Below are 12,518 nucleotides of genomic sequence, written 5' to 3' on the forward strand. Positions count from 1 at the left end.
GATTTCAATAGCTCAGACATAGGTGAGAGGTTTTTTGCAGGAGTGGGTGGGTGAGATTCTGTGGCCTGCGTTGTGCAGGAGGTCGGACTAGATGATCATAATGGTCCCTTCTGACCTTAGTATCTATGAATCTATGAAAATGAATGTTAAGATATTTTTAACTGGCTTTCTCACTTGGTTTGTGATGCCTGAGTTAAGCCGGCAGGAGTTCCCTGTGTTTTTTGAATTTCACAACAAATCTTTAGATTAAGGATAAACAGATAGCTGCCGCTTCCTCTGCATGAGCCGTATTACACGGAAATTACATTTCCTGTCTTGGTGAAATTGCATTGATGACTAGAATGGAGGATAGAATATTTATAGAAATTCTTTTCTAAATTCTGATTCACAGGAATTGATACATTGTGGTATAAATTCTGATATATGCCTTTAACATAGATGTGCCTCCTTATTTACGTCTTTTTTTAAACTGGGATAATGACATTAACTTTTTCAGAGTCTCCTAGATTTACAGTAGTGGTGGTGTCACTGAGATCAGAATTCAGCCCTGACTCCAGTGCACTAAGGGCTGACTCCAGATTTACCCTCAAGGGAGCTGAGATCCGAATCTGGCACTGACTCCATCACAGTCACTTTGGATTTACCCTGGGATAAACGAGATCAGAATCTGGCCCTGACCCCACTGTAGTCAGCGAGTGACTGAATTTAGAGCAAGGTCGCTGAAAGGAGAATTAGGTCTAACACCTGTACTGACAAAAATGTGAGACTGTCATGATGTGTTGTGTGCAAGTGGAGACCCCGGACTTGGCCTGTGGGCTTTGAGATCAGAATCCAGCCCTGACCCCACTGCAGTCAATGGGTGACTCCAGATTGACTCAAGGGGAGCTGAGATCAGAATCTGGCCCCAAGTGCCCTGCAGTCAGTGGGTGACTCTGGATTAATTCTGAGATCACTAAGAGCAGAATCAGGTCCGATATCTGTACTGACAAAAATGTGAGATTGCGGTGATGTGTTGTGTGCAAAGAAACACCATAGGCTTGGCCATTTGGGTTGAATCCCCCTGCCCTTCACCTTGTGCCATCATTAACACCAGTGGAAAATGAGGGTAGAGCACTGGACAGGGGCTGAGGAGGCCTGGCTCTGGTTGCTGGGTGACCTTGGGCAAGGGTCTGTGCCTCAGTTTCCCCATCTGTAAACTGGGATAATGAAACTGGTCACCTTTGTAAAGTGCTTGGAGATCTACAGATGATAAGAACTAGAGAATGGGGGCTCTTCCTCTGTTTAACTGCATTTCCACTTTGGAGCAAAATCTGCCAGTAGAGGGCAAGTTGGCTTTTTCAAAAACCTTGTGTCTTTTGCTCTTTACACAACAAAAACAATCTGAAGGATTCTCTTAGGGTGACCAGACAGCAAGGGTGAAAAACTGGGACAGGGTGTGTGTGTGTGGGGGTAATAGGAGCCTATATAAGAAAAAGACCCCAAAATGGGGACTGTCCCTATAAAATCGGGACATCTGGTCACCCTAGATTCTCTTGGGCTCAGCTGGCCCCAAATCACTATGTTTACTAACTACACACAGACACACCAGGCCCAGCTACTGTTGTTCTGAGAAAGTTCGACTGGCTTCTAAAGCAGAGAACACAGTGAGTGCCATGGGAGGGGTCCCAAAGTATTTACATGGATGCTGTCCTATACCTGTGTGCTAAAACAAGGGAACTGAATGTAAACACATTTATTTTTTATTTACATTTTATAGATTTTTCCCTCCCCCTCACAAGTAGGAGAAACACAAAATCACAAATCTAGAGGGGGAAGTACAGTTATGACAATTAGATCAGCAAAACAGCCATTGTCCAGCAATCAAGAATTTGTATGATAAATAGGCTTGCAAAAGAAATATATTTTTATCTATAAATGTCCCTAAACATTGATTTTTACCGTACACCCACAAACTGATGGAAAAAATATTTCCATCAATAATAATCTAAATTTACAGATGAGCAAAGTAAGAAAAATGCTGTTTGAGAACTTATCAGAGTTCGATTTAAGGCTATTTAAATACATGTGATGGTGACAATTTACATTTTAATGGTTAAAAAGCTTTAACTTTTTGAATTGCAACATCTACATCATTAAATAATTATTGTCTGACCCTTCTTCATTTCCAACAAATATGAAAATTTAAATAGATAAAAATCTAAAAATTGCTTAAAACCTATAATTTTGCACAACAGTGAAAATGTAAATAGATTAAAATAGAAAAAATGCTTACAAATAAATATCAATATTATCCGTCAAAATTATATATAAAAGTCTGCCAGACATAATGAAAAAACATGTACAGATAGATTGTGTCAGCAACCCTGTTCTGTGTCACAGGTAGACTCCCTGGGTATAATAATCACAACTGCCAGTTGGACAACCAAGAATGAAGCCCCTTGGTGCTAGGTGCTGCTCAGACAGACAGATAGCAGGTGGTATATGAAATGACATGGTTTCTTTCATCTGACTGTAAGTTCATTCCTTCTACTCAATGAGCCAATCTCAGTGTTAGGTATAAAATCACACAAAAGAGAAAGTGAATGCAGTAATTTTTTTTTTAAGACGACAGCAAGCAAGGCAGGAGAACAGAAAGATAAAGGAACAGGAGGGGAGGGAAGAGATGGATTGGGGTGGGGGAAAGGAGAACAACACCTCTGTTCCCATCTGCTAGGGGTTAATAAGTGCTACAAATTAATTGCAATGTTGTGCTTGAAAATTTAATGCTTGTAGCTCAGAAATGCACAAGAGAAAGCTCCCATGATTCTGGCCTCCATCCTGTAAACCCCTACATAGGTGTGTATGTGTTTGCCAGATCAAGGCCTATGTTCCATTGTGCATAATGCATTAACAATATTAATTGCATGAAAAAGAGTGTAAAATATTACCATCTGACAGTCCCATCTTCTTCCACTGTCCTTTCATGAGGAGAACAGTTTTGCATATAGTGAAAACTATTTTTTACTTGTCTATGCACTACTGCATGGGATTTATCAACGTCACCTAATTTAATATGTCTTGATGCTGCTGATTAGATTTGACAAATATTATTTTTTGCTAAAGCAGTTGTGCTGATGGAAGGATGGGGCAGGGGGAGCATGAGAATGCATTTTCAGTTTTACTTCCTCATTTTGTGTCTTCAATGAAAAGCTTTACACTCCAACCTTGCAAGCTGAGCTGAATTTGTTAGGTTTGTTTACAACTTTTGACACAGCTCTCTCACTTCCTTGCATCTTCACACAGACTGCTTCTTCCTGGATAGCTTTTACCTTGAAATTCAAATCCTGGATAGTTTTTGCCTTGAGATTCAAACCTGGGATCAAGTGTTGAAGAGAACTGAGGCTAACAAAACTAGAGATTCAGAATTAATTAAAATGTTTTTAAAAAAACAACCCTTACCTACATCACTTTACTTCTCTTACCTGAATACTAAGGTGGAGGCACTGCTGTTTTTCAGATTTGTAATTGATACAATGTTGGCTGCTGCTCTCATAATTTTATTGTTTTGTGATATTTGGTGCTTTTTAAAATCCTCAGCTCCTGGAGTCAGGTGTTTACGTGAGACTCAGCTTCCATTTAAAAACAAAGTCAGATCCTATCTTCCGTTGTTGGGGAGAAAAGCTACACAACATGATCCCTAAAAGGCCCAAAAACCAGGAGACAAAGAAAAAGATAAAATTCTCTGTAAAATCAGAATGTTAAATACCTTACAGGGTAATCAGATTCAAAACATAGAGAATCCCTGTAGGCAAAACCTTAAGTTACAAAAAGACACAAAAACAGGAATATACATTCCATTCAGCATAGCTATTTTACCAGCCATTAAACAAAAGGAAATCTAACGCATTTCTAGCTAGATTACTTACTAACTTAAGGAGTTATGAAGAGCATTCCTGGCAAAAGCATCACACAGCCAGACAGACCCTTTGTTCCCCCCCACCCTCCAGCTTTGAAAGTATCTTGTCTCCTCATTGGTCACTTTGGTCAGCTGCCAGCGAGGTTATTTTAGCTTCTTAACCCTTTACAGGTGAAAGGGTTTTGCTTCTGGCCAGGAGGGATTTTATAGTTCTGTATACAGAAAGGTGGTTACCCTTCCCTTTATATTTATGACACCCCCAAAAAAACTCTCTCACTTTTTAGTTATTTTCCAAGCTGGAAAGAGTAAAAAATGAGGACGGGGGGAAAGTGGGAGAAAGTGGATTCCCTCTCCATACACACACTGCTTCTCACTTTTTAAAAACTTTCCTCCCCTTCTTTCAGTGAAAGTAAAAGGTGGGTGTGGGGATAAAGAGGGCAGGAAAAACCCAGATCTCCAAACCAAAATGTTTTAGTTTCCAAATCTCAAATAAAATGTCATTTTGAAGCTGAAATTAAATGAACTGTCAATTCAAAATCGAAAATTTTCATTGGAATTGCCATTTTTTTTATCCACGCTGATCTTGAGTCTTTTGAAACTAAATTCACAGGGTTTGATTCTCCACTGTATAGAGAGACCCAAAGATCTTTACCTCCACAGTGCAGGCTTGTACCAGTTGAGCTGAAGGAGCAACTCTGTTAGCTGGAAGCAATAGTAGGTTTTTATCCTCGATCAGCTAAATTTTCAAAGTCATGGATGTTAGGTGCCTAACTGCAATTTGCACCTATGAAAATCTCCCCCTAAGTGGTTGAGCCACTGGAAAGGGACATGACACAATAGGCCTGGTCTGTACCTCTGAGCACCGTAGCTATTTCAACCTAAGCCCCGGTGTAGACACAGCTAGGATGATGGAAGAATCAAGAATGCTTCTGTTAACCGATCTACCATTGCTTAGGGAGTTGGTTTACCTACAGTCATGGAAAAAACCCTTCTGTCTCTGTAGACTGCCTCTATACTGTGAGGTTACAACAGCACTGCAGCTATACTGCTACAGCCCCTGTAGTGTAGACAAACCCTTAAGCTAGTGTTCGGGGACTGAACCAGAGACCTCCAGAGCAAACAACAAAAGCTGCTACAGCTTGAGTTAAAAAGCCAATCCTCTGCAGCTGGGGGCTGTAGCAACTCACATCCCCTGTGGATTGGCACAGATGGGCACCTGCAGCCCACTCAGCGGTGGGTTATACTTGCACTTTGTGTTATCATTCACACTTGTGCAAAGTGTGTGTGACTCCCTACCACCAGTGAAAGCAAGGACGGTCAGCCCTGCAGGGCTGACCATCTATAGCATACAATAGGGAAAGTTGTTTTATAGCAGGATTTCTGTCTCTTGCTAATGACATGCATGCTGGGGCGGGGGTATTTCTCCGTAGGTGTTGGAACTAGGGGTGCTGCCACACTCCCTGGCTTGAAGTGGTTGCCATTATATATAGGGTTTATTCTTTGGTTCAGTGGCTCTTAGCACCCCTAGATTTCTCCGAAGCTGTCCATTTTAATACTAACATATTCATTGGTTTTCTTTAGAGAAGTTCAATTTGACAGAATTATCAAATTAAGAGTCTGATCCAAAGCTGAGGCCTCAAGTGTGTTGTGATCTTAATTCCTTCTTTTGCACTTGCTTTCTGTTTTGTCGATACTTTACCAATAGCTATTAACGTCATATTTCCCCAAACCTCATTAAAATATTTAGAAAATGTTCACAAAATTTCTGCAAAAACATTCTTACATCTTTGAACATCTTCCTGAACATTTATTGGTTTTGCCACTCCACTTAATTATTATCATTAATAATTATTACTGTTACGAATTATACCTGGTAGGAGAAGCACACAAATGCTACGAATTACAGCTGGTAGGTCACGCACACAAATGCTACGAATTATACCTGGTAGGTCATGCACAGTTCAAATCTAGGCTGAGGTACATAAACAAAGTCCACAACTGCAGAGTTCCCAAAAAACACCAAGTTCATTACGCTTGAGCGTGGTGCCCCCCTGCTAGCCAGGAGGGGACCCCGAATACAGATTATACAAAGGTTATATACTTTTTAGCAAAGCATGTTGCCCTCGTGCATCGGAAACCTTAGCCAATAAACAAACCCTTTTCTTATCTACCACCTATCCCTGCTTGGTTCATTCCTCGTGCTAAACCAGTATGTTAATTACACAGCATGGTCCTAAAGCCATGCATCAGGAACTTTTATTATCAGGATGGGAGGCCTCACATCAAAGGCCAGGAGATAGGGAGTTAGGGACTGACAAAAAAACAGATACTGGGAGTCAAGGCAGGCTGGAGACAAGGAGGAGGATTTTCACAGGAATGCAATGTCTAAGGAACACGCCTCCTGGTGCATGATGTGCTTGCTTTTAGACAATGGTGGGCCCCAAACCAAAATGGAGTCACATGTGCTAACTTTTCCTTAACATTACCATAAATAATAATACACACCTTATCTGAGATGGGCCCCCATCATGCTGGCACTACACAGACACACAGTGATGGAGATCACGGCCCCATCTTGCTGAGGGCTTGAGATTTGGGTCCCGTTGTGCTGGGTGCTGCACAGATATATACGAAGATACTGACCCTACTGTGAAGAGTTAACATACTGAAAAATGTATATTTCCCCATATTACTCAGCAGTGGAATAAAATGGGGAAAATACTTTCCCTGTGATCGAAACTTACTGTAATAGTTTCTCTCTCAAATGGTCATTTAAATGAACACTGGGAATTTGCTGTTACGCTCAGTGAACAGATGCTGTTTTTCTGTTTTTGATTTTTTTTTCATTCCAGGAACGAACTATTTAGAACTAGATAAAAATGAACCAAAGCCTCTGAGGTCAGGACTGTCAGAAGATGCCCCTGCTGAACAGGACCCGGGATCTGGACCCCAGTCGCCAGCTGGTTCTGCTGAAGCAGCCACTGAGGTGGGGCGTTCGTTTCCTTAGGATCAATGGGAACTGAGACTTAGTTTTATGGCTAATCAGGAACTTTCCAATGATATGTTGTTGTTTTTTTGTCACAAAATGCTGGTTTATTGAAACTGAAATTCCTTGCGGACACATTTCAGTTTCAATAAAGTTTCACCAAAACACAGGCCTGATTTCCTGCCAGCTCGCTTGGTGGTGTGCTTAGGGGCCTGGCATTACAGAATACATGGGTTCAGGGCAACCTCACCAGGCGGACTGCAACTGGGCAGAGACCCTAGGGCTTCCAGGCTTCCTGCCATGAAGACCTGAGTGTAACAGTTCTGGAAGTTCTTGGCAACCTGGCTGGATCTGGTGCTCTCAGGTGTTCTAGGTTTCCCAATGTGCAGCGGGGGACTGTCTGGGCTGCTCCTTACTGTGGGGGTCTCCCTGACTTCCACTGGCTATGGATCAGGACATAAATGATCTAATTTTCAGAATCATCGGGCACCCAGCAGCTCCCAGTGTAGTCAATGGGATCTGCCAGCTTACGCTGGTGGAAATCTTTCCAAGAACTTTTTCTTTTTGGTGGAAAATTTTTTTTGACTAAACCAAAATTTCCTGAAAAGTCTCCACTTTCCTCAAAATCTTTTTATTATTTAGCAGGTTTTGGCCAAAAATTATTCTGTTTTTAATTATTATTGACCAAAATTATTAAGGTTTTTGGCAGTTTGGGGCCAAAATTATTACAGTTTTTGGCAAAAATTATTTTGATTTTTGGAACTGTTGGGCTGAAGAGTTCTGGGTTTAGCGGCTTTTTGACAAATAGTTGCTTTTTTCCTATGAAAACCACTCCCACTCCCATTTTCCAATCAGCTCAGCTGCTGGATGCTCAGCACATCTCAAAATCAGTCCACTCATTTAATTGCCTAACTATGGATGTAGGAGGCTCCTGTTTTTGAAAATCTGAGCCATAACCCGGCTGTTATTAACGTTTTCCGTTAATCTGTTTCTGCCTTCGGTTAGCAGAGGAGTTGTTTATGCAGCTACCCTCACACCTGTCAAAGGGCTGCATTTGGCATAAATCAAGCCTCTGCTGTGTTTAGTCACCCCGTTCATGCTTTGATTCATTTCCTTTACCAAGGAACACAAGGTCGGAGCTACAGATCGAGCCACTGGCAAAGCAGAGACAGAGAACCAGAAGGAGGGGAACACAGCAGATGGTACAGGTAACCATTTAATTCCCTGTGTGTGTTTTTTTTTTTAGAGCTGTTTGAAAATTTTAAATGGAAGAGTTTCCATGCAGTTTTGTCCAAATTGAAACATCTCATTTAGAAAATGTCAAAATGTTTTGTTTTGATAATATTGTTTTGGTTCACTTTGGTTTTGACTTTTATATTAAGTTTAGTATCACATGTATGATATTTAATAATATGTATATATGATATTTAACATTTAAATATAACATAAAAGTAAAAATGACCACTGAATTTCAATATTCCTGAAAAGAAAATTTCTGAAATGTTCATTTTCAGGAAATTTCATAATTTCAGCTTTTCATACCAATTCAGAACATTTTTTTTTTTGAAATGTCAGAATTTCCCCAAGAATAGAAATTCCCTTCCCTGAGCAGCTCTAGTAATTTTATTTACAAGTTTTTTATTTATAAAGATAAATGTAATCCAAAAATCTGCCCCTTCCACCTGTAAAGTCTCTACTGATGTGAACTATTACCACCTGGGAGCAAGTGAAGACGTTGTGTGCACAATGTCACAGAGACATGGTTAGTGCCTTAAATGGACAGCCAGAAATTTGTGGTCTGGCAGCGGGGATGGGGTCACCGCAATGTGGTCTCTAGTGGATTCAGACATAGAACCATAGAAGATTAGGCTTGGAAGAGACCTCAGGAGGTCATCTAGTCCAACTCCCTGCTCAAAGCAGGACCAACCCCAGCTAAATCATCCCAGCCAGGGCTTTGTCAAGCCGGGTCTTAAAAACCTCTAAGGAAGGAAATTCCACCACCTCCCTAGGGAACCCATTCCAGTGTTTCACCACCCTCCTAGTGAAATAGTGTTTCCTAATATCCAACATAGACCTCCCCAACTGCAACTTGAGCCCATCGCTCCTTGTTCCGTCATCTGCCACCACTGAGAACAGCTGAGCTCCATCCTCTTTGGAGCCCCCTTTCAGGTAGTTGAAGGCTGCTATCAACTCCCCCCTCACTCTTCTGGATATTAGGAAAAACTTTTTCACTAGGAGGGTGGTGAAACACTGGAATGCGTTGCCTAGGGAGGTGGTGGAATCTCCTTCCTTAGAAGTTTTTAAGGTCAGGCTTGACAAAGCCCTGGCTGGGACGATTTAATTGGGGATGGGTCCTGCTTTTGAGCAGGGGGTTAGACTAGATGACCTCCTGAGGTCCCTTCCAACCCTGATATTCTATGATTCTCTTCTGTAGACTCAACAAGCCCAGTTCCCTGAGCCTCTCCTCTTTGGTCATGTGCCCCAGGCCCATAATTATTTTCGTTGCCCTCCGCTGGACTCTCTCCAATTTGTCCACATCCTTTCTGTAGTGGGGGGCCCAAAACTGGATACAATACTCCAGTTGTGGCCTCAGCAGTGCCAAATAGAGGGGAATAATCACTTCCCTCGATCTGCTGGCAATGCTCCTACTAATGCAGCCCAATATGCCGTTAGCCTTCTTGGCAACAAGGGCACACTGCTGACTCATATCCAGCTTCTCATCCACTGTAATCCCAAGGTCCTTTTCTGCAGAACTGCCGCTTAGCCAGTCGGTCCCCAGCCTTTAGCAGTGTATGGGATTCTTCAATCCTAAGTGCTGGACTCTGCACTTGTCCTTGTTGAACCTCATCAGATTTCTTTTGGCCCAATCCTCCAATTTATCTAGGTCCCTCTGTATCCTATCCCTACCCTCCAGTGTATCTACCTCTCCCCCCAGCTTAGTGTCATCTGTGAACTTGCTGAGGATGCAATCCATCCCATCATCCAGATCATTAATAAAGATGTTGAACAAAACCGGCCCTAGGACCGACCCTTGGGGCACTCCTTTGATACCAGCTGCCAACTAGACATGGAGTCATTGATCACTACCCGTTGAGCCCGACAATCTAGCCAGCTTTCTACCCACCTTATAGTCCATTCATCCAATTCATACTTTTTTAGGCAAGACTGCAGTGGGAGGGAGACTGTATCAAAAGCTTTGCTAAAGTCAAGATATATCATGTCTGCTGCTTTCCCCATATTCACAGAGCCAGTTATCTCATCATAGAAGGCAATCAGGTTGGTCAGGCATGACTTGCCCTTGGTGAATCCATGCTGACTGTTCCTGATCACCTTCCTCTTCTCCAAGTGCTTTTGAAATGGTTTCCTTGAGGACCTGCTCCATGATTTTTCCAGGGACTGAGGTGAGGCTGACCGGTCTATAGTTCCCCCGGTTCTCCTTCTTCCCTTTTTAAAAGATGGGCACTATATTTGCCTTTTTCCAATTGTCCGGGACCTCCCCCCAATTGCCACGAGTTTTCAAAGATAATGCCAATGGCTCTGCAATCACATCGGCCAACTCCCTCGGCTCCCTCAGATGCATTAAATCTAGACCCATGGACTTGTGCTTTTCTAAATACTCCTTTTCTAAATAGTCCTTAACCTGTTCTTTCACCACTGTGGGCTGCTCACCTCCTCCCGATACTGTGTTGCCCAGGACAGTAGTGTGGGAGCTGATCTTGTCTGTGAAGACCAAGGTAAAAAAAGCATTGAGTACTTCAGCTTTTTCCAGATCGTCTGTCACTAGGTTGCCTCCCCTGTTCATTTTTCTTGTTGCTAACATACCTGTAGAAACCCTTCTTATTACCCTTCACATCCCTTGCTAGCTGAAACTTCAGTTGTGTTTTTGCCTTCCTGATTACACCCCTGCATGCTTGAGCAATATTTTTATACTCCTACTTAGTCATCTGACCAAGTTTCCACATCTTGTAAGCTTCCTTTTTGTGTTTAAGCTCACCAAAGATTTCACTGTTAAGCCAGCTGGTTGCCTGCTATTCTTTCTGCACATCAGGATGGTTTGTTCCTGCGCCCTCAGTAAGGCATCTTTAAAATACAGCCAGTTCTCCTGGACTCCTTTCCCCATCAACTTTGCCTCCCAGGGGATCCTGCCCATCAGTTCCCCAAGGGAGTCAAAGCCTGCTTTTCTGAAGTCAAGGGTCCATATTTTGCTAATCTCCTTTCTTCCTTTTGTGAGGATCCTGATCTCAACCATCTCATGGTCACTGCTGCCCAGGTTGCCACCCACTTCTACTTTTCCTACCAATTCTTCCCTGTTTGTGAGCAGCAGGTCAAGAGGAGAATGGCCTCTGGTTGGTTCCTCCAGTAGTTGCACCAGGAAGTTGTCCCCAACACTCTCCAAAACTTTCTGGATTGTCTGTGCACTGCTGTATTGCTCTTCCAGCAGGTGCCACGGTGATTGAAGTCCCCCATGAGAACGAGGGCCTGTGAGCTAGAAACTTCAGTTAATTGTCCGAAGGAAGCCTCGTCTACCTCCTCCTTCTGGATGCACATAGCACATGCCCACCACGACATCACCCTTGTTGCTCTCGCTTCTAAACTTAACCCAAAGACTCTCAACAGGCTTTTATCCAGTTTTATACTGGAGCTCTGAGGAATCATACCACTCTCTTACATACAGTGCAACTCCTCCACCTTTCCTCCCGTACCTGTCCTTCCTGAACATTTTATACCTATCCATGACACTGCTCCAGTGAGCTACCCCACCAAGTCTCTGTTATTCCTATCACATCATAGTTCTTTGACTGTGCCAGGACTTCCAATTCTTCCTGCTTGTTACCCAGGCTTCTTGCGTTCGTGTACATACACCTAAGATAACTAGCCAATTGCCCTGCTTTCTCAGTATGAATCAGACGCTCACCCCCCACACTCCCGTTGCACCCTCCTCCGTGTGTTTCCTCCCAGGATCCCACTTCCCCACTTACCTCAGGGCTTAGGTCACTGTCCCCCAGCGAACCTAGTTTAAAGCCCTCCTTACTAGGTTAGCAAGCCTGCCTGCGAAGATGCTCTTCCCTCTCTTCATTATGTGGATCCCACCTCTTCCTAGCAATCCTTCTTCCCGGAACAACATCCCATGGTCAAGGAATCCAAAGCCCTCTCTCTGACACCACCTGCATAACCACGCATTCACCTCCACAACTCGATAGTCCCTACCTGGGCTTCTTCCTTCAACAGAGAGGATGGATGAAAACACGACTTGTGCCTCAAACTCCTTTATCCTTCTTCCCAGAGCCACATAGTCTGCAATGACGTGCTCAAGGTCATTCTTGGCAGTATCATTGGTGCCCATGTGGAGAAGGGTAGCAGTCTGAGGGCTTGATCAGTCTCGGCAGACACTCAGTCACATCCTGAATTCTAGCTCCAGGCAAGCAGCACACTTCTCGAGTCTCTCAGTCTGGCTGGCAGATGGATGACTCTGTCCCCCTTAGGAGGGAGTCCTCGATCACCACCACCACCCGTCTCCTCCTCTTGGGAGTGGTGGTCATGGAACCCCCATCCCTAGGACAATGCATCTCATGCCTTCTAGTTGATGGGGTCTCCTTCTGATCCCTTCCCTCAGATGGCTCTTCCAAATCATTCTCC

The 12,518-nt window shown here is 43.2% G+C and overlaps 1 protein-coding gene across 1 annotated transcript in view; it reads left to right on the top strand.

Annotated features, from left to right (window-relative positions):
• Window positions 1-12,518, top strand: part of LOC140913638 (E3 ubiquitin-protein ligase rnf213-alpha) — a 175,178-nt gene that overhangs the window by 2,314 nt on the left and 160,346 nt on the right. The window contains exons 2-3 of the mRNA XM_073350368.2: window positions 6,748-6,881; window positions 8,005-8,089. Coding sequence (XP_073206469.2) covers window positions 6,748-6,881; window positions 8,005-8,089 — 219 coding nt within the window. The remainder of the gene's footprint in view (window positions 1-6,747; window positions 6,882-8,004; window positions 8,090-12,518) is intronic.

Source organism: Lepidochelys kempii, chromosome 6 (assembly GCF_965140285.1).
Source record: "Lepidochelys kempii isolate rLepKem1 chromosome 6, rLepKem1.hap1, whole genome shotgun sequence".
Taxonomy (NCBI): Eukaryota; Metazoa; Chordata; order Testudines; family Cheloniidae; genus Lepidochelys; species Lepidochelys kempii.